Source organism: Hordeum vulgare, chromosome 7H, assembly GCF_904849725.1.
Source record: "Hordeum vulgare subsp. vulgare chromosome 7H, MorexV3_pseudomolecules_assembly, whole genome shotgun sequence".
NCBI lineage: Eukaryota > Viridiplantae > Streptophyta > Magnoliopsida > Poales > Poaceae > Hordeum > Hordeum vulgare.
This window is the reverse complement of record NC_058524.1, coordinates 149,967,568-149,986,298: the sequence shown is the minus strand read 5'-3', so window position 1 is coordinate 149,986,298 and position 18,731 is coordinate 149,967,568. Positions and strand designations below refer to the sequence as shown.

Genomic DNA, 18,731 nt, shown 5'->3' with positions numbered 1-18,731 from the left:
CAAGGGCGTCCACGGCGAGATTAAAGAGCAGGGGGAGATAGGGTCTCCTTGCTTTACCCCCCTGGATGCCCGAAAAAAGGGGCCAACTTCACAATTGATATTGATCGCGGTGTTACCAGATCGAACCAGCTACATGATCCAGGAGCACCACCTCTCGTCAAATCCGCGCCGCTGCAATACTAACCTCAAGAAGGACCAATCAAGACGGTCGTACGCCTTCTGGAAGTCCAACTTGAGAAAGACCCCCTTCATTCCCTTGGACGCCACCTCATGGAAAACCTCGTGAAGGGCAAGAATCCCGTCATGAATTTTCCTGCCCTTTAGGAATGCGGACTGAAGGGGGTGAGAAATCTGTTCGGCCACAGGGGACAGGCGAGTGGCGCAGACTTTAGCAAAAATATGCGCCAACACGTTAATCACCCTAATAGGCCTGAATTGTCGGATCTCTGCAGCCCCAACTAGTTTGGGGATGAGAGCAATGACTCCATAGTTAATCCTGCCCATGTCTAGTTTGCCTATATAAAATTCATGGAACATGGGCATGATAACCGGGCACACGGTCTCCCAAAATCGCTGGAAAAAAACCACCGGGAGGCCATCTGGCCCCGGGGCCGAGCACGCCTTCATAGAAGCGATTGCCTGGCCAACTTCCTCCGAGGAAAATGGGAGAGTGAGTTTCGCATTCTCTACGTCGGACACCTGATCAGCTAGCGGCCAGAAGTCCTCACAGAGAGAGGAGCCTCCCCGCAGATCAGCCGAGAATAACTCCTTATAGAAGGAGTAAATATGGGATGAGATGTCTTCTGGGCTCTCCATAAGAGCATCTCCCTCCCGGAGGAAAGGGATGACACATTTCCGCCTACGGCCGTTGGCGATGTCCTGAAAGTACGCGGTGTTTGCGTCCCCCTTGAGAAGCCAGTTCTGGCCACCTCGACGTTGCCAGAACAATTCCTCGGATCTGAAAATGCCCATGAGCTCGGCATCGAGGTAGTATCTCCGGGTCCAGTCATCCGGGGACAGACCCGCTCCATCCGCCAAGTCATCTAGGGACTTAATCTATCCTAGCAGGGCCCCTTTACGGGCCCGGAGATCAGCACCCAAGTTAGCACCCCAGCCCTTCATGGCCTGGCGCGCCATCTTGGCACAGTGTTGCCAAATGTCCACCGCACAGTAGACTCGCGGCGGGGAGGCGGCAGGCTGATGCCAACGGTCGCGGACCAACTTGCAGAAACCAGGCTGATCCAACCAAAAAGTCTCAAAGTGAAAGCGCCATGATCTAGGGGGGGAACCTTCCCCCGACGAGAAGAGGAGAGGCGTATGGTCTGAGCCAATCTGCGTGATCGCCCTAAGCCTGCATAGGGGGAACATCACCTCCCATTGGGGCAACACAAAGACCCGATCTAGAACACTCCGAATGGGGTCCGCCTACTTGTTCGACCACGTGAACGTGGCCCCTACGCGAGCTATCTCACGTAGCGCCAAGTCAGCAATGCAGTCATTGAAAAGACGCATCCGGGGTTGATCTACATTCGGAGAGCTTTTATCCGAAGCCCACCTAATAGGATTAAAATCACCGGCCACCACCACAGGGGTGGTGCACCTCTCCACCTTATGCTTTAGCTCGGCGAGGAATTCTGCCGAGCGGGCATGGTCTGCCGGACCATAGACGATAATCACCTCCCAGTTGAGGTGGGTACGTCGGTCGGTGATGGCCATGCTCACAAAAAACTCCCCCGGTCCATGTCCTCCACTGAGAACGCCTCCTCCCGAACACCAAGCAGGATTCCCCCCAGAGTGGCCCGATGCAGGGAGCCATTGCCAGGAGAATTGGTGGCGGGAGAGCCTCTGAAGCTCGAACATGCTAAAGTCCTGCCGAATCGTTTCTTGGAGACCCACTATGTCAATCTCTTCCTAACGCAAATACTCAATAAGTTGCCGTCGCCGGCCAGGGAGGCCGAAGCCCCTAATGTTCCAACATAGGAGCTTCATTTAACAACCTCGTCTGGATTCCTCGGCCCCGCAAGCGGGGCCGATCTAGCCCGCCCGTCAACCGCGGGACGGGGAATAGCCTTAAATGGCCGACCCTGGCGTCCCCGAGAGGAAGGGACATCGGAGGTCACCGGGCCAGAGGAGGGAGATCTGGGGCGTGACACTTGCTCCTCACCTCGGGTCTCAGTGGGGTTGAGACGGGTGGGCGGCTGCCCCCTGGGCTCCCGGACAGAGGGGAGCCCACCTATGGGTGGCTCGGGTCCAACTGCAACCGCTGCCGGGGGTGCACCGCCATCCTTGGTCTCTCTACGACCAGGTCCGGCGTGCACCGGGGGGGGGGGAGGGGGAGTTGGAGCGTGCGACAAGACATCGCACTTCCGCTAACGCCCCCTCAAGCCTCTCTTTCGCACACATGGCAGAGATTTGCTCAAGAGGGGGACCTTTCTCCCCCCGAAACACAATACCACTGTCCGCAGCCACAACAGCCAAAAGGGGCACCAAATCGCTGGAGAGAACAAAAAGCCGAGATCCAGAGCCAGAAGGAGGGGGGGGGGAGGGGAGGCGTACCTGGGAACATATCGCGGGCCGCAGCACGCCGGGCCGCCAGCTCAGGGATCGTCGGGACTCGACCGTCCTGAAGGATCCGGGACTGGCTGATCCGCGCGCTCTGACGTGCCGCTACGACTGGGGAGGCGCCCTCCCGAGGCCGACGGTCACCGGAGGGGACTCAGGCTCACAGTCAGGGTCGACGGCCACCGGAGGGCGCGGATCCGGGGACCCCAAGGTTGGGGAAGGGGGGGAGCCCGGAGAGCGCGAGTAGCAAACCACCCGTGGCGAGCGCGGGGACGAAGCAGGGCAGACCTCCATACCCACGCTCACCTCCTCCTCAGTAGCGACCACCGGGATAGGGGAGGCAGGGAGAGTGATCTCCGTGCCTACCGCCACCACCGGCGCCAAAGTACCCACCGTGGAGCCTCCCGCGAGCCCTTACTGACCAGCAGCCGAAGGGGCGGGGTTGCGCCGACCGCCTGATGGCTCGGGTGGAGCCCCGACCATATCATCACCCCCCTCAGAAGAAGACCCCTCCTCCGATGAGCCCCCCTCCTCGTCAAGCCCCCCGTCACCAGGTTCCGGCCCAGACGGGGCCGGATCAAGCTGAACCACCGGAGCCGGGGACTCGAGCTCGAAGGTGAGGCGCCTGCTCTTGGAACCAAAGTAGAAGACCAAGGACAGACCGTCGATCTCAGCAGGAGCCGGGCAGAGAATCTCAATGCGGGCGGGGCCATCATCCTCGAAAGAAGCCAGGTCGGCGGTGATCAGTTTGCCCACGGGTTCGGAGATGGCTTTCAGAATATGAGTGAGCTTGCCACCCCGCCGAGCCGCACTACCCCCCTTGGGAGGCCGTAGACGAGGACCCAGACCTTCTCCAAGGGAGGGACGGGGTCAGGCTCTGACGTGGCCGCCTGGACGCTGATCAAGAACTGGTTGAGGGGACAACGAATAGGACCATGCGAGCAGACCCGGAGTAGCTCGGCTGAGGGGAAAGGGACCGAGAAGACCAGGGGAGCCATCTCAGTCACCTCCCATGAAAACTGAGAGCCGCAAAAGTCGCCAATGTAGGCCGCAAGCTCATCCCGGATGAGGTCAGACAAGATCACCAGGCCATCCGGGATAGGCTGCTCGGGATCCAAGGTGACCATCGCTAGGTGTGGCCGAGCAGCTACCTCCTCAATCTCCGCATCCACGAAGTAGAAGCTACCCCGCTCAGTGCCATACCCAAGATAGGCAAGAGTCGTGGGGCACTGAGGGGGAGCCTCACACTCCAAGCGGTAGTGTCCGGCGCACCCGCAGTTGATGCACATCGTGTCCTCGCGGGAGCGCTGGCGGTTAACCCGAGCAGGGGGTCCATAGCCTCCTGCTCAGGAGCCCCTTGAGCTCCTTCTTTGCCGGGGCCGGGGCGGGTAGCGGGGCAGCAAGCAGGGCCTCTGGGGCCACGTGCCTAGAAGGCTCGTCGTCCCGGCGCTAGTCCGCACCCTCCGCCCGAGAGGAGCGCCAGTCAGCATGGCGGCCATCATCACCGCGCTGCATCGGCGGCCCGCCCCACCGCTCCTCCCGACGGTGATCCTGACGATCACGCCGCCAGGATGGCGCCGCGGGGCGGTGATCGAGGTCCCGAGCCGGGGGATCGCGGGGCGCAGGCTCCTCACGCGGCTGAGATGCCCGAGTGGGACGCGCAACCAACTCCGCACGCAGGGTCTCTTCCCGGTCCAGGTCTGCCGCGCGGGCGGCCTCCAGGCGGCGATGGTCCCCTGGCGAACCCGGCAGCGGCAAGCGGGGATCCCTCGCCGGATCACGAGGAGGTGGCGACCGGCGAAGGGAGGTCCCGGAGTAGTACTCCGGGGACTTCCCCGGCCGGGCAGACCCACCACGCCCGGAGCGGGACGAGGCAGCGCCCTCATCCGAGGCACGGTCACGGGCAGCGGGAACGGCCTCCGTCTCAGCCGGGAGACCGCGCTTAGGACGGGCCTGACCGTCTCCAAGAAGCCTCTTCATGAGGGCTTCCGCGTAGGAGAGCCTGGGCACGGAGGGGGCCGACCTGCAGGGGACCGAGACACCGGCCGCCGGCCTTGGCAGCAGCGGGGGACCGGACCCAGAGTCCGCTCCGGCCAAACGGAAGGGAGCCGGACCTAGGGGAGGGCGAGGGACGGTCGAGGGAGGCAGGACGGGGAGGCTGGAGGGGGAGGGAGCGACGGCACCGAGCGCAGAAGCCAGAGACGGCGCGTCTTCTCTCGGGAGCGAGACGGAGGGACAAGATGGCGACGTAGGGACAGGGTCGAGGGGAAACCCTATAGACCGACCTGGCAGTCTCCACCGGCCTGGGCCGCTGCTCGGATGGGCTAACCGTCCGTGGGCCGAAGCCCACTGGAGGTTAACCCTGTCCAGCACGCGCCGGACATGGCGGAGGGCCCATGCACGTACTCGGGCCGAAAAGGGCCCAGTACCGCGGGATTGAGGCCCATTGGGGGGGGGGGGGGTTCGCGGCCCACCCACCATCACGCCGGCCCACACCGCTAGGGCACGGGATGGGGCAGCGAGCATGGGGCGCTCCCGCCACCGGCCCTGGCGCTGCCGCCGGGGAGGGGGGCAGGGCACCAGCACCAGGCGGCCCACCTCTGGCACCTCCACCAGCAGCCGCCGCGGAGGACAATCCGGGCAGCACGCCGGCGAGGGCCGTCGACGGGCGAGGGGGCCCACCGGAGTAGGGATCGGGGGAACCCGCTGCACCGGGGCACCCGGCCGGACCTAGGCGCCACCTCCCGCCGCCAGACCGTCTTCCCCGACCGCCGCCGAGCTGGGCGCGCCGCGTCTAGGAAGAGGCCCAGCTGCGAGGGAGCCAGGGACACCGGCAGCTCAACCGGGCCCTGCCCTTCCGCTTGAGAGCCGGCGACGTCTTCATCGTCGGCGTCGGAATCCTCCACCCAGTCGGCCCAGCGGTGCGCCGGCCGGGGGCAGCAGAAGGAGGTCGCCGCCGGGGGGCGGCTGAGCCGTGAGCTCCATGCGGAGACGGCGGGGGAGTCAGAGGGCGGCTGCCATCGCGTTCCACTTGGTGTGAGATCCTATCGCAAGCGTTCCTATACAGATACTTCTTTCAAAGTTCGTCCACATCTCTTTAGGTTGCGACAAGTGGTGCATTGTATGTGTGTTATTTGTCATAACCTGATTTTTTTCTTTTTTCCACAGATTTATATTTTTAAAATGTTTTATCTCATAAATCGTGCATCCAGATCTCAAACTGTTTTCATCGTTGGATTCTTCGCGTCGATATCTTTAAAACTAGATCCATGTTGATAGGTTTGTCGATTTTTTTTCACGAAAAAATTGGATGGAAAAACCGTGTTTCTGTCGAAAAAAACAAGTTTTTTTCCTTTTCAAGAACCACGACCGTGTCTCTCGCGAAAACAAAACTACCATGTCAAAAAAAGTGTTTTTTCTTTGTTTCGGAGTGGCACGACCATGTCTCTCGTAAAAGAAAGAAAAACAAAAACACGTTTTTTTTATTTCCGAGAGGCATGGCCGTGGCTCTCGCGACAAATTCATATCTCTCGCGAAAGCAAACTTCTTGCTCTCGCGAAAAAAACAAAAAAAAAGTTTTTTTTTTCGTTTTTGAGAGGCACGGTCGTGCTTCTCGTGAAAGCAAATTCGTGCCTGTTATGAAAAAGGTTAACATAAAACGCATTTTCCCCTTTTCTAAAAGGTCTGGTTGTGCCTCTCGCGAAAGCAAATTCATACTCTCGCGAAAGTAAAAATCGTGTCTCTCAAAAAAGGAAAAAAAAAAAGAAGACACATTTTTTTGTTTTCAAAATGCGCGGGCTTGCCTCTTACGGAAGCAAATTCGTCCCATGTTTGTAAGTAGCTGCTGATTTTATTGCACATGTTGTTGTACTGCACGTTCACAGCATGATTGGAGCCATGTCCGTACATCACGATCCGTCCAGACGCCGAGGGGTAGTCCTGGCCACTCGGGGAAGATCTCGAAGAGTTTCACTCGTAGCTGCTCACCAGAAGGCAGAAGCGATGCCCCGGAATCATTGAGTCAGACATTTCGTCCTTGTGTTTGTTTGTTTTCGCAGCTTGGTCAACATAGTCCAATTTCTCCACTTAACTACACGCACTCTCCCTCTCGATCGCCATTTTTCTTCTCTTCCCCTCGCCTCGCCTCAAGAGAGAGCGAGAGGACAGGAAGGGCATGGCGAAGGGAAGCGTGGATGAAGCCCTCCTGCTCGCGAGCCGCGGCGACGAGGGCCTGGGGCTGGGGGTGCGCGAGGAGGTGAAGAAGCAGCTGTGGCTGGCCGGGCCGCTCATCGGCGGCGCGTTGCTGCAGAACCTGATCCAGATGATCTCCGTCATGTACGTCGGCCACCTCGGCGAGCTCGCCCTCGCCGGCGCCTCCATGGCCAGCTCCTTCGCCACCGTCACCGGCTTCAGCCTCCTGGTACGTCCCGTCACACCTCGCACCTTTTCTGGTTATTACTCCGCTCCACTCGCCCATTACACCACTGTATATACTATAGCTGTGAACTTCCGGGAGGCCTGGTACCGAAGGACGGTGGAGTTTCGTCCGGATACCGAACTTTCGGGAGGCCTGGTACTATATATATTGACAGTTTGCGCGTAGAGATCATCGGCCGGGTGATACCACACCGACACCACTAGTGATCTTGGTCCTCCTCTAATCAATGTCTGTGGCCTACATCATATCTACATGGACATTGTTCAAGTGTGAGTGTGAGCCTTCTCGTGTAGAGGGTCGGAGATACAGTATGTTTTTGATATGAAATGTCAGTGTCTATAGTAGTAATGATGGTGTCCTGGTCTATGCGCGTTGCTGTCTACCGTTTCATCATCTCCCTCGTGGCTTTAGGGCTTTCCTCTGCTTTGGGCGACCACAATGGTCAGCTATTCTCCAATATTACTTCATTCAGTTGCTGTCTAAACTACAATTTGAGGTCATTTCAACTACTAGCTTTAATATAAATTTATACTAAGTTTAAGATAGTTATTTTGGGACTGAGGGAGTAGTTATGTTACTGACAGATGCATCAACGTGGTGCACGCATATATCTTGTCGACCAAAGTTTCTTTTTCCTTCCGAAGGCCAGGTATCCTTTTGAAAATCTCATCGCTCCACCAACCAGGGATACAATAATATAACGCGGAAACTGCAAGATGCAACCCAAATACCAAATACTCAATAGGAAAGGCACTCAAAAACAAATGAGTCGTTCTGCGTCCAAGTCAAGGGAGATTTTGCCATATCAGTCTTGTTAGTATTAAAAAGTGGGATTTCAATTTAACGGAAAGTATAACTTAACCAACCAACTACTCCCTCCGTATCATAATATTTGTTGTTGTGGAAAACTAGTCTAGTTTACCTTAGCAACAAATATTTAGGGACAGAGAGAGTAGATGTCGATCCTTGTGATGTGCACCACGGGCTCCAAGTGCGCCACACATGCATCAACAGGGTGCCCGATCGTATATTTGTCGTTAAAAAAATAAATCTTGAAAGCATACACACTACAAAGATTGCGAGATGCAACAAAAATACCAAATACAGAAAAGGAAAGGCACACATAATACAAAAGGCCCCGTCCACGTCTGAGTCAAGAGAGATTTTGCCATGTCCATCTCGTTTCTAAATAGTGCAAGTTCAATTTAACGAGAGAAAGATCTGGATCAACCAGCTGGATGACAATCGCCACAATTTGATCGCCCTAGTCCAAGAATGCCCTCTGCAATAGGTTATGAACCTATTCTTAGTACAAAAATGGGTCCTTTATCAGAAGGAATTGCTTCTACTAAAAAGGATTTGTAACTTCGATTCAAGTAGTTTATCTATGTGCAGACGATTTGATCAACCTGCCCCTGCCACAACATTTGCTTATTTAGATGCTACTAGTGTTGAAGCCGTAGATCAACTAGGCATAGATAGATCCGATGTTACCATTGTACTCACCTAATCCCGAGCCTGATGAACTCCCAGCGCTGGCCATCGGTGCGGTGGAGTCGTTGGTGGCGTGAGGGAAGAGTGTAGCCGAAGGTGGTGCTTCCCGTGAGCACTGCGCTAAACCCTAAATCGGAAGGGGATTTAGGTGGGGAGTCTGGCGGCGCGGTGAACCTCGTACCGTGCGCTCCGGCCCCCACCACTTTATTTATAGCGCAGGTCACAGGGGCCCACCAACCATAACGGGTTGGGCGCCCCCGATCAGGGCGCATAGATCAAGGGCCCGGTGGGCCGTTGGGCCCACGCGGAAGAGATCAACCTAACATTCTCCTCCTTGATCTCAACTTTCACTTTGACTTTATACTTTTATTTGTTCCATCACATATAGGCGTGTAGAGCATGTCTCATCGTCACAGCTTAATTGCCGATAGAGTCATACAGCCACAACACACCTTTTGTTTTGAAACAAATTCATTTACTTCTGGGCCTCTTATTATCCACGAATCATAGGCTTTCCATCAAACCCATGCCGGCTAAGTGTTCCTTGAACACACTGGGTGGTAAGCCTTTCGTTAGCGGATCCGCAAGCATATACTTTGTACTTATATGCTCGAGACTTATAGTTTGATCCTGGATTTTATCTTTCACAACATAATACTTTATATCTATTGTCTTGGCAGCATTGCTGGACTTGTTGTTGTGAGCATAGAATATTGCGGGCTGGTTGTCGCAGTATATCTTTAGTGGCTTGTGGATACAATCTACCACTTTCAAGTCGGGTATAAATTTCTTTAGCCATATCACCTGCCCGGTGGCTTCAAAACATGCTATGAACTCTGCTTGCATCGTAGACGCTGCAACTATGGTCTGTTTAGAGCTTTTCCATGAAATAGCTCCCCCTGCGAGAGTGAACACGTACCCAGACGTGGATTTTCTATCATCTCCATCTCCCGCAAAATCGGCGTCTGAGTACCCTTTTATCTCTAGGGAATCAGATCGCCTATATGTCAGCATGATTTCCTTTGTGGCTTGCACATAACGCAAAGCTTTCTTTGCCATCTTCCAGTGCTCTTGGCCTGGATTTGCTTGATATCTACCGAGTACTCCGGTGATAAAAGCTAAGTCAGGGCGTGTGCACACTTGTGCATACTGTAAACTTCCAACAGCCGAAGTATACGGTATTGTTTTCATTTCATTGAGCTCGTACTGATTCTTGGGACATTGATATTTCCCAAAACTACCGCCCTTGACTATGGGAGCATGTGTGGCTTTGCTCTTATGCATATTATACTTTTGGAGAACTTTCTCTAAATATGCTTTCTGTGAGAGTCCTAAGACTCCATTTTTCCTGTCTCGGTGAATTTCAATGCCCAAAACATATGAAGCTTCACCAAGGTCTTTCATGTCGAAGTGTGAGGATAAAAACTTCTTTGTCTCTTGTAGTAGACCAATACCATTGCTTGCAAGCAAGATATCATCCACATACAAGATTAGGAAAATATATTTCCCATGTTTAAACTTAGCAAAGATGCAATTATCCTCAACATTTTCTTGGAATCCAAATCTTTTAATGGTATCATTGAACTTGATGTACCACTGTCTAGAGGCTTGCCTTAGCCCATAAATGGATTTCTTTAGACGGCAACCTAGATCTTCCTTGCCTTCCATGATAAAACCCTTGGGTTGTTTCATGTAGACATCTTCTTCTAAATCACCATTTAGAAACGCCGTATTTACATCCATTTGATGCAGCTCTAAATCAAAATGAGCAACCAGTGCCATTATGATTCTGAAGGAATCCTTACAAGAGACCGGAGAAAAGGTCTCATTGTAATCTATCCCTTCTCTTTGCGTAAATCCTTTTGCCACAAGTCGGGCTTTATACTTGTCTACATTTCCATTAGAGTCATACTTTGTTTTGTAGACCCATTTGCAACCTACTGTCTTTGCTCCTTTAGGAATAATCTCTAAGTCCCAAACATGATTGGAACTCATCGATTTCATCTCATCTTCCATTGCCTCTATCCATTTTGATGAGTGAGGGCTTTTAATGGCCTCCCTATATGTGGTGGGATCACCTTCCATATGGGCCATTTCCGTGCTGTATACTTTATAATCAGTAGAAATAGCAGGTCTTCTTGTTCTATTAGACCTTCTAAGTTCCTCATTGTCGGGCACACTTTCTACTATTTCTTGCTGTACTTCCAATTCATGATCAACAACGGGTTCAGTCGGCTCCTGAAGGACAGGTTCCGGGTCTTCTCCCGCGGTTGTCATGGTTGGAGTTACAGCGGGTAGTGAGAAAAATGGCTCTTGAATCATCGGAATGGGTGCATGCACCCTTTTCTCCTCAAGATCAATTTTCCGAGCTACCCTGCTCCCCTCATCATCTCGTCCTCTAAGAAGACAGCATGTCTCGTTTCCACAAACTTTGTGTATCTGTCTGGACAGTAGAAACGAAAACCTTTTGACCTATCAGGGTAGCCAATGAAATGGCAACTCACTGTCTTCGGGTCTAACTTTCCAAGATTTGGATTAAACATTTTGGCCTCGGCAGGGCATCCCCACACCCTTAAGTGTTGTAGGGATGACACTCTTCCTATCCAGAGCTCGTGCGGTGTTTTGGGCACCGACTTGCTTGGAACTCTGTTGAGAATGTGAATGGCGGTTTTAAGCGCCTCCATCCACAATCCCAACGGAAGGTCTGAGTAGCTCATCATGATGCGTACCATATCCATGAGAGTACGGTTACGCCTTTCAGCTACTCCATTTTGCTGAGGCTCGCCCGGCATGGAATATTGGGCAACAATGCCAGTCTCTTGCAAGAATTTTGCAAAAGGTCCAGGGACTTGGCGACGGTCAGACCTCACTATCTTAATCTTTTTATCAAGCTGATTTTCAACTTCGGCTTTGAATATTTTGAATTTATCCAATGCTTCATGTCGGTCTTTGATTGGATAAATGTAACCGAAGCGGGAGTAATCGTCTGTGAACGTTATGAATGAATCATAACCATCCACACTTTTCACCGGAAACGGTCCACAAATATCAGCGTGGACAATTTCCAGTGTTCGTGTGCTTCGGTTTGCTCCTTTATTCATCTGTTTTACATATTTTTCTTTAATGCAATCCACGCATTGTTCTAAGTCAGAGAACTCCAACTTTGGAAGAATTTCATTTTTGATTAATCTTTCTATTCTCCCCCTGGAAATATGGCCCAATCGACAGTGCCATAGTTTCGAGGAGTCGTGAGTTCTTTTTATTTTCTTTTGGTCGTTGTTCGACGAAGTACTTTGTTCATTCACATTCAACACATAGGGCGCTTTTTCACATAGCGATAATAAATAAAGCTCATCATGTAGAAATGCATTCCCAACATAATCATTATGAGACCAAATGGCACATTTGCCATGTCCAAAGAAACATTGATAATCGTCTTTGTCTAAACACAAAACACTTATTAAGTTCCTATTACATGAAGGTACGAAAAGCACATCCCTAAGTAGAAGTTTGAAACCACCGGCTAGCTCCAAGGAGACGTCACCCACAGCTTCAACTTCGGCTTGGACACCGTTCGCAACTTCAATTCTTCTTGAATTTCTTGGCATAGTTATCGTCGAACTGAATCCCTATAAAGAATTTGCAACATGAACAGTTGCTCCTGAGTCAATCCACCAAGTAGATTTCGTAAACTTTGTATACAAGGATTCATTAACAAAAGAAACTATATCTTTACCTCTCTTAGCCATGAAGGTCTTTAGAAAAACAGGGCAATTATTCTTGTAGTGCCCTTTCTCCTTACAGTGGACGCAAGTTTCCCTGTCCACTGGAATGTGCCTATGCTGATAATGGACAGGAGCTTTGCCATTGCCATTGCCATTGCCCTGTGGCTTGGAGGGAGAACCTTTGTTAGGCGGAAAGCCCTTCTTATTTTCCTTCACATAGTTAAGAGAGCCACCATGTGAAGCCTTAATCCTCTCTTCCTCTTGTGTGCACATTGCGATGACCTTTTCAATGTCCCAAGTCTCGGGCTGCATGTTGTAGTTGACTACAAAGATCTCGAACTCCTTAGGCAACGAAGCCATCACCAGGTGGACAAGGAGAGCTGGTTTTATCTCCAGATCCGCATCCATAGGTTTGAGCTTAGCCGCCGTGTGGCTCATCCTAAGGATGTGCTCCCTTATGCCATGGCCACCACCATGGTAGCTCTCTGTCACCAGTTGTTTGATCAACTGGGTGGCATACGTCTTAGAAGAGCCAGTAAACTGACTCCTTATCTTGTTCAACATTTCTTTTGCCGTAGGGCAGTCAGCAATTGATCCCACGATGGTGGTCTCAATGGTGTTCTTTATAAACGCCAAACATTTCTTGTTGGCATTTAACCTGTTGCTGATGGAGTGGGACATCACCTCTTTTTCATAACTTGCTTGCTTTTTGTCCCAGCTCTCATCATCATCATGAGCCTCTCTGACTAGGTCTGCAGGTGCAGCTGGTTGTGGTTCCTTCAGAACCTAATCCACCTCTGCAATGCAGAGAGCCATGTCCACCTTCTTCCTCCACTCAGAGTAGTTGTCCCCCCTAAGTGTCGGAATTTCCTTGAGGCAGCTCATTAGATGGAAACCTCCTAAAATCACCAAATAAGCGAAGTCAGTACGACAATCATATGCATTAAATAATGTTGGTTAAAATAATTATATAATTGCCTATGCATATTAATCTACATTACCGTTGGGCAAATGATAGAAATAAATGCATCATTTTGCTATATGCAATATGACCGTGTGATTAAACAACGTCGGTCATAATAACAACATGATCATATTCCATATTGCTTTTAGCAGCGGAAAACGTGAAATAAAATTTCATGTGCCTCTTAACTTTACAGTAAAAAATTCTGACATTTAAAATAAAATTCATAAACTTTATTAATGCTTTTATAAAATTCATGAACTTTTCCTTTTCTGAGAAAGCTATTTTATTCTAAAAAATCCTTCTACTTTTCTTTACAGAAAAATAATATAACAATTCTGTAAATATTCACAGAAACTTTGAACATTTTTAATTTCTATTTTTCTAAACATATTTTTCGTAGAAAAATGTCTAGAAAACACTTTTAAATTTGTCTAAATAGACATAGAATGAAAATTCCTTAAAAAAGGAAAATGGCCGAGGCCTTTTCTTCCTTTCGGCCCGTGGCCTTTACCCCCCCCCCCCCCCCCCCCCCCGGCCGATCTGGGCCGGCCTCCTTCTTTCGGCCTGGTGGCCCGCCCTGGCTTAGGGTTTCGCCCTGGGGCGATCCTGGCCATCCGTCGGATCAGACGGTCCGCCGCGGCCCTCGGGGGAACAAAACGGACGGGCCGGTGGGGAGGGGAAACCCTGCCCCTCATTCCCCCCCCCCCCCGCGCCGCTCTATCGGCCCTTCTCGCCCGTGGCCGGCTTGAGCTGCTCGTGCGCGGCGGCGCCTTGCCCCGCCGACGAGAGCCTCGACCGGCCCTTCTTCTTCCCCTTGCCGGCTCGGGCTTCTCTGGCGCGGTGGCGTCTCGCCCCGCCAACGAGAGCCCCGGCCGGATACCTTTTTCCTCTCTCGCGTGCGTCCCTCGCGCGGAGGCTCTTGCCACGCCAGAGAGGGTCAGATCTGCCGTCGGCCTTGTTTTCACCATGTCATGCAGCGGCGGCCCCCTCCGCTCCTCTTGCCGGTGCGCGCCCTCTCCCGAGGGAGAGTGCGCCGCCGTCAAGGGGGGCGTTGGGGTGCCATCCACCCTGCCTTTCGCTCGCGCTGTAGCCGAGCCCCTCACCGGAAGCTCCTATGTTTTTCTTTACAGAGAAAAGGAACATGGCGCCGTGGCTTCCCGTTTCGCTGGTGGCGCGTTCCTTTGCGGGGAGCGCGTCACCGTCGAGTGGGTTGGCCGTGGTGCCTCGTTGCCATTCTCCCTATCTTTTGCCTTTTCGGATCTGATCCGACATGTGTTCTTTTGTCCTTGTTTTGCATCGTTCCCCGCTTCTTTTTGTTTTTCCTTTTGGATCTTGATCCGTACTTAGCCCCCGAGGGGGTAGGTTCTTCTTCCCCGCACCTCGGCTTGCCGATGCGTGTGGGGATCGAGAGGAACAGGCGCGGCCTTGCGGCGGCGCTTCTTTTCCGACGAGGCCGTAGCCATCCTCGGTGTCTTGCCCATCTAGGGTTCGTAGGGGTAGGGAAAAATGCTTTCTTTTCTTTGTACCGAATAAATCTCTGCCTAGTGGCTCATGATACCAATGTTGAAGCCGTAGATCAACTAGGCATAGATAGATCCGGTGTTACCATTGTACTCACCTAATCCCGAGCCTGATGAACTCCGAGCGTTGGCCATCGGTGCGGTGGAGTCGTCGGTGGCGTGAGGGAAGAGTGTAGCCGAAGGTGGTGCTTCCCGTGAGCACTGCGCTAAACCCTAGATCGGAAGGGGATTTAGGTGAGGAGTCTGGCGGCGCGGTGAACTTCGTACCGTGCGCCCCGGCCCCCACCATTTTTTATTTATAGCGCAGGTCACAGGGGCCCACCAACCATAACGGGTTGGGCGCCCCCGATCAGGGCGCATAGATCAAGGGCCCGGTGGGCCGTTGGGCCCACGCGAAAGAGATCAACCTAACAACTAGTACTGTACTTTGGAAAGAATTAGATTCCAAGGGTATTTATCCAGCAGAAGATCATTTAGATTCAACCTCAACTATGTTACAACTTCAGATCATTATGAAACTACCCAAAGAAGTAAGAAAAGTTTACAATGTTACAAAGAACTTCAGGACATTATTGCTTTCGCTTTAGACGATCCACGATACATAGAAGATTAAAAAGGGTTCAAAAAATTGTTAAATTAAGATATAGGGCCCTAGAGGAAGAATATACGAGTCAAGAGGAAAAGTAAGAAGAGGAACGCCAGACCCTAGAAGATGAATACATGATCCAAGAGGACGAATATGAAACCTAGAAGAATCTCACTATGAAATCATGGAAGACGGATACAAAAGCTGCGGCCGACACCGGGCTACGAACACCAAACCGCTCAAAACATAATGTTCTACTAGTATATATGTGGACGGACGCGATGTTTTTTTTATCATGTTTGAAATTTAACAGCTAGCCCTTGTACCTCCTTGAGCAGCTGGGAATGGCGAGCGCACTGGACACCCTGTGCGGCCAAGCATTCGGAGCCAGGCAATACCACCTCCTGGGCGTCTACAAGCAGCGGGCAATGGTGATACTCACCCTGGTCAGCATCCCGCTGGCCGTGGTGTGGTTCTACACCGGCGAGATCCTGCTCCTGTTCGGGCAGGACCCGGACATCGCCGCGGAGGCTGGCACCTACGCCCGGTGGATGATCCCGGCGATATTCGCCTACGGGCTGCTGCAGTGCCACGTCCGGTTCCTGCAGACGCAGAACATCGTGTTCCCCGTGATGGCGAGCGCGGGCGCCGCCGCGGCGTTCCACCTCCTCGTCTGCTGGCTGCTCGTGTACGTGGCCGGGATGGGCAGCAAGGGCGCCGCGCTCAGCAACGCCATCTCCTACTGGGTCTACGTGATCGTGCTGGCGGTGTACGTCAGGGTGTCGAGCTCCTGCAAGGAGACGTGGACCGGGTTCTCCACGGAGGCGTTCCGCGATGTGCTCAGCTTCTTCCGGCTCGCCGTCCCGTCCGCCCTCATGGTCTGGTGAGCCTGCCGCTATTTACTCTTCCTGAAGAAGTTGTTTCAACATAGTCTGCACTGCACACAACCAAAATGCGGATCACATGATGATGATGATGATGATGATGATGGTGCAATTGCAGCTTGGAGATGTGGTCGTTCGAGCTCATAGTGCTCCTCTCGGGTCTTCTTCCCAATCCAAAGCTGGAGACTTCGGTGCTATCCATCAGGTACTTGAAGGCAGATCTAAGTTACCACATTTTTTTGCTGAGTTTTTCCGGCTGAAGAAAAACATGCTCATTCTTGTTCTTGGCAGCCTCAACACCGCTGCCTTCGTATGGATGATCCCATTTGGCCTCGGCTCTGCCATAAGGTAAACTTGGCCTACATCCTACTACTGCTACTATCCTTGACTATCCTACGACATGTGCTGCAGCCATGCTCATCAGATCGATCTGTATCTCTATTGATTGATCACGTAGCACCCGTGTCTCGAACGAGCTCGGCGCGGGGCGCCCCGATGCTGCTCGCCTTGCGGTGCGCATTGTCGTCTTCTTGGCCGTGGCGGAAGGACTGATCATGGGGTTGGTGCTGATCTGCATCAGATACGTCTGGGGGCATGCCTACAGCGACGTGGAGGAGGTTGTGACTTACGTTGCTTGGATGATGCTCATCATCTCGGTGTCCAACTTCTTCGACGGAATTCAGTGTGTCCTTTCAGGTACAGATTATCAACATCTTTTGCCAGAACGAGTGCAAAACTTCTATCACTGTGCATCTAGTTTGTTACTACTATATGGTATTCAGTCAGAGATAGAAATCAGAAACTGTGTTTGAAGCAGAGATAAGAATGATGTGGTGTGATGTGCAATGCTCTATGCAGGGGTGGCTAGAGGCTGTGGATGGCAAAAGATTGGTGCTTGGATCAATCTTGGCGCCTACTATATCGTCGGCATCCCCTCGGCCTACCTCATAGCCTTCGTCTTCCAAGTCGGCGGGACGGTACATCTTGTCCCCCTCAAACAAACGATCAAATTTTTTCCTTTTGCTGCCCTGAATTTGCAGTGAGTTCCTATGTGCCAATGGTTTTTTAGTGACTGATGCTGTGGGTTTTATCCATGAACCGAACAGGGGCTCTGGTTGGGCATCATATGTGGTCTGATGGTGCAGGTCCTGCTGCTCATGGCCATCACGATATGCACAGACTGGGATAAAGAGGTGTACATGCAGAGATAGATGAATGCTTTGCAGAGATATCAAATTTGATATAGCTGAATCCATAATGATGAGCCATATATCATATGCTGGTGGTCTGAAACTCTGAATATTCTTTTTCAGGCGGATAAGGCAAAGGACAGGGTATTCAGTTCTTCTCTGCCGACAGATTTCGCAACTGAAGACCATGCAATCTGGAGTTCTAGACAACCGAGCGAACAAACTAGGGAACGAAGATGACGCAATTTCATCCAGGCTAACGAAGTAAACAAACTAGGCTACACGTTCTATTCCTTGCAGCCTTCATATTGAGGATCACTATATCAGAAGTATTGTTCTCACCAGAAGCTTGGTGAAGGACAACACATCTCCATATCAGAAACATTGGGGAGTGGTTTCATGATAAAATTGTCTCCAACTATTACTACTGTTGCAACGACAGCCAGAACCAAACATACCACAGAATATAATATATTGCATGGCAATGAGCAGGAGAACTAATAATTATGAAACATTCAGGGTAAGTTACCATCAAGTAAGATCCACCATTGTGCACTACATTTTAATGGTTTGCAGTTCCAAGAGACACAGGATAATTTCCCAAAATCTACGATAGTGCGCAACCATTGTCTGGACGAGGTAGTCACTCACCAACTACGAATAACTCAATGAAGACTCCGCCAAGTGCATTTTGCGACTCTGGTATCTTGGGTCTCATCATCCCTCATCCTTTTCTTTGACGGTGCATCATCCCAAATCCTTGAAGAGGCTTCCTGTGATCTGCCATGGCGTGGTGAAGCATTTGCTCTGAACCACGCCACTGCCCTATTTGCCCAAACGTTAGACTTTTTCCATATTAAGTAAGCATCCCGCATCCGTGCAATTACCATCATATCTTGATTTTCACTTATTTCAAGCTTCTTGCAAATAATGGCCAGGCAACATAGAACAAGGTTAGACAAGTTGTTGGCTTTAAGAAGTGGAAAATACTCCGTATATTTCCATGTCTCTCTTGAATTCTCCACAGATGGATTGACAACATAGGTTCTGCAGACTCTGCACAGTGAAATGAGAGTGTCCTTCGTCATCCGATGCCAAAGGCATGCTCCTAACTGAACGAGTGATGCATGTAGTCCAAAACAAGCACGCAGGAACAAGTTTACAGCATGGAGTCCCGTAAAAGCCAAGTCCTGCTCATAAAGCATCTGACACATTCTCTTTGCATCTCCGAGACCCTTGAACTCATACAAGAAAGGGGCCAAGGTGTTCCTGTAGGCCGACTTTACCTCATATATAAGTTTTAGGGCCTCAATGCATTTTTTATCTGGCTTAAACCCGGTAAGCGGAAAGTCAATGTTATAAAAT

General features: G+C 51.6%; 1 protein-coding gene across 1 annotated transcript; it reads left to right on the top strand.

The window, feature by feature from the left end:
* The first annotated feature begins 6,477 nt into the window (after positions 1-6,477).
* On the top strand, positions 6,478-17,890 carry LOC123409999 (protein DETOXIFICATION 16). The gene is made up of 8 exons (XM_045102869.1): positions 6,478-6,982; positions 15,631-16,175; positions 16,295-16,381; positions 16,468-16,524; positions 16,634-16,872; positions 17,035-17,153; positions 17,283-17,369; positions 17,490-17,890. Exons 1-8 carry the CDS (start codon positions 6,737-6,739, stop codon positions 17,604-17,606), a joined length of 1,497 nt encoding a protein of 498 aa, XP_044958804.1. The 5' UTR covers positions 6,478-6,736; the 3' UTR covers positions 17,607-17,890.
* The last annotated feature ends 841 nt before the right edge of the window (positions 17,891-18,731 follow it).

What these genes read in the sequence shown, in the direction of transcription:
- LOC123409999 (XM_045102869.1), top strand. Translation starts at nt 6,737, where the DNA reads ATGGCGAAGGGAAGCGTGGATGAAGCCCTCCTGCTCGCGAGCCGCGGC. An exon ending in AATTCAGTGTGTCCTTTCAG is followed by an intron (nt 16,873 to 17,034) that starts GTACAGATTATC and finishes TGCTCTATGCAG; the next exon opens with GGGTGGCTAGAGGCTGTGGA. An exon ending in TCTTCCAAGTCGGCGGGACG is followed by an intron (nt 17,154 to 17,282) that starts GTACATCTTGTC and finishes TGAACCGAACAG; the next exon opens with GGGCTCTGGTTGGGCATCAT.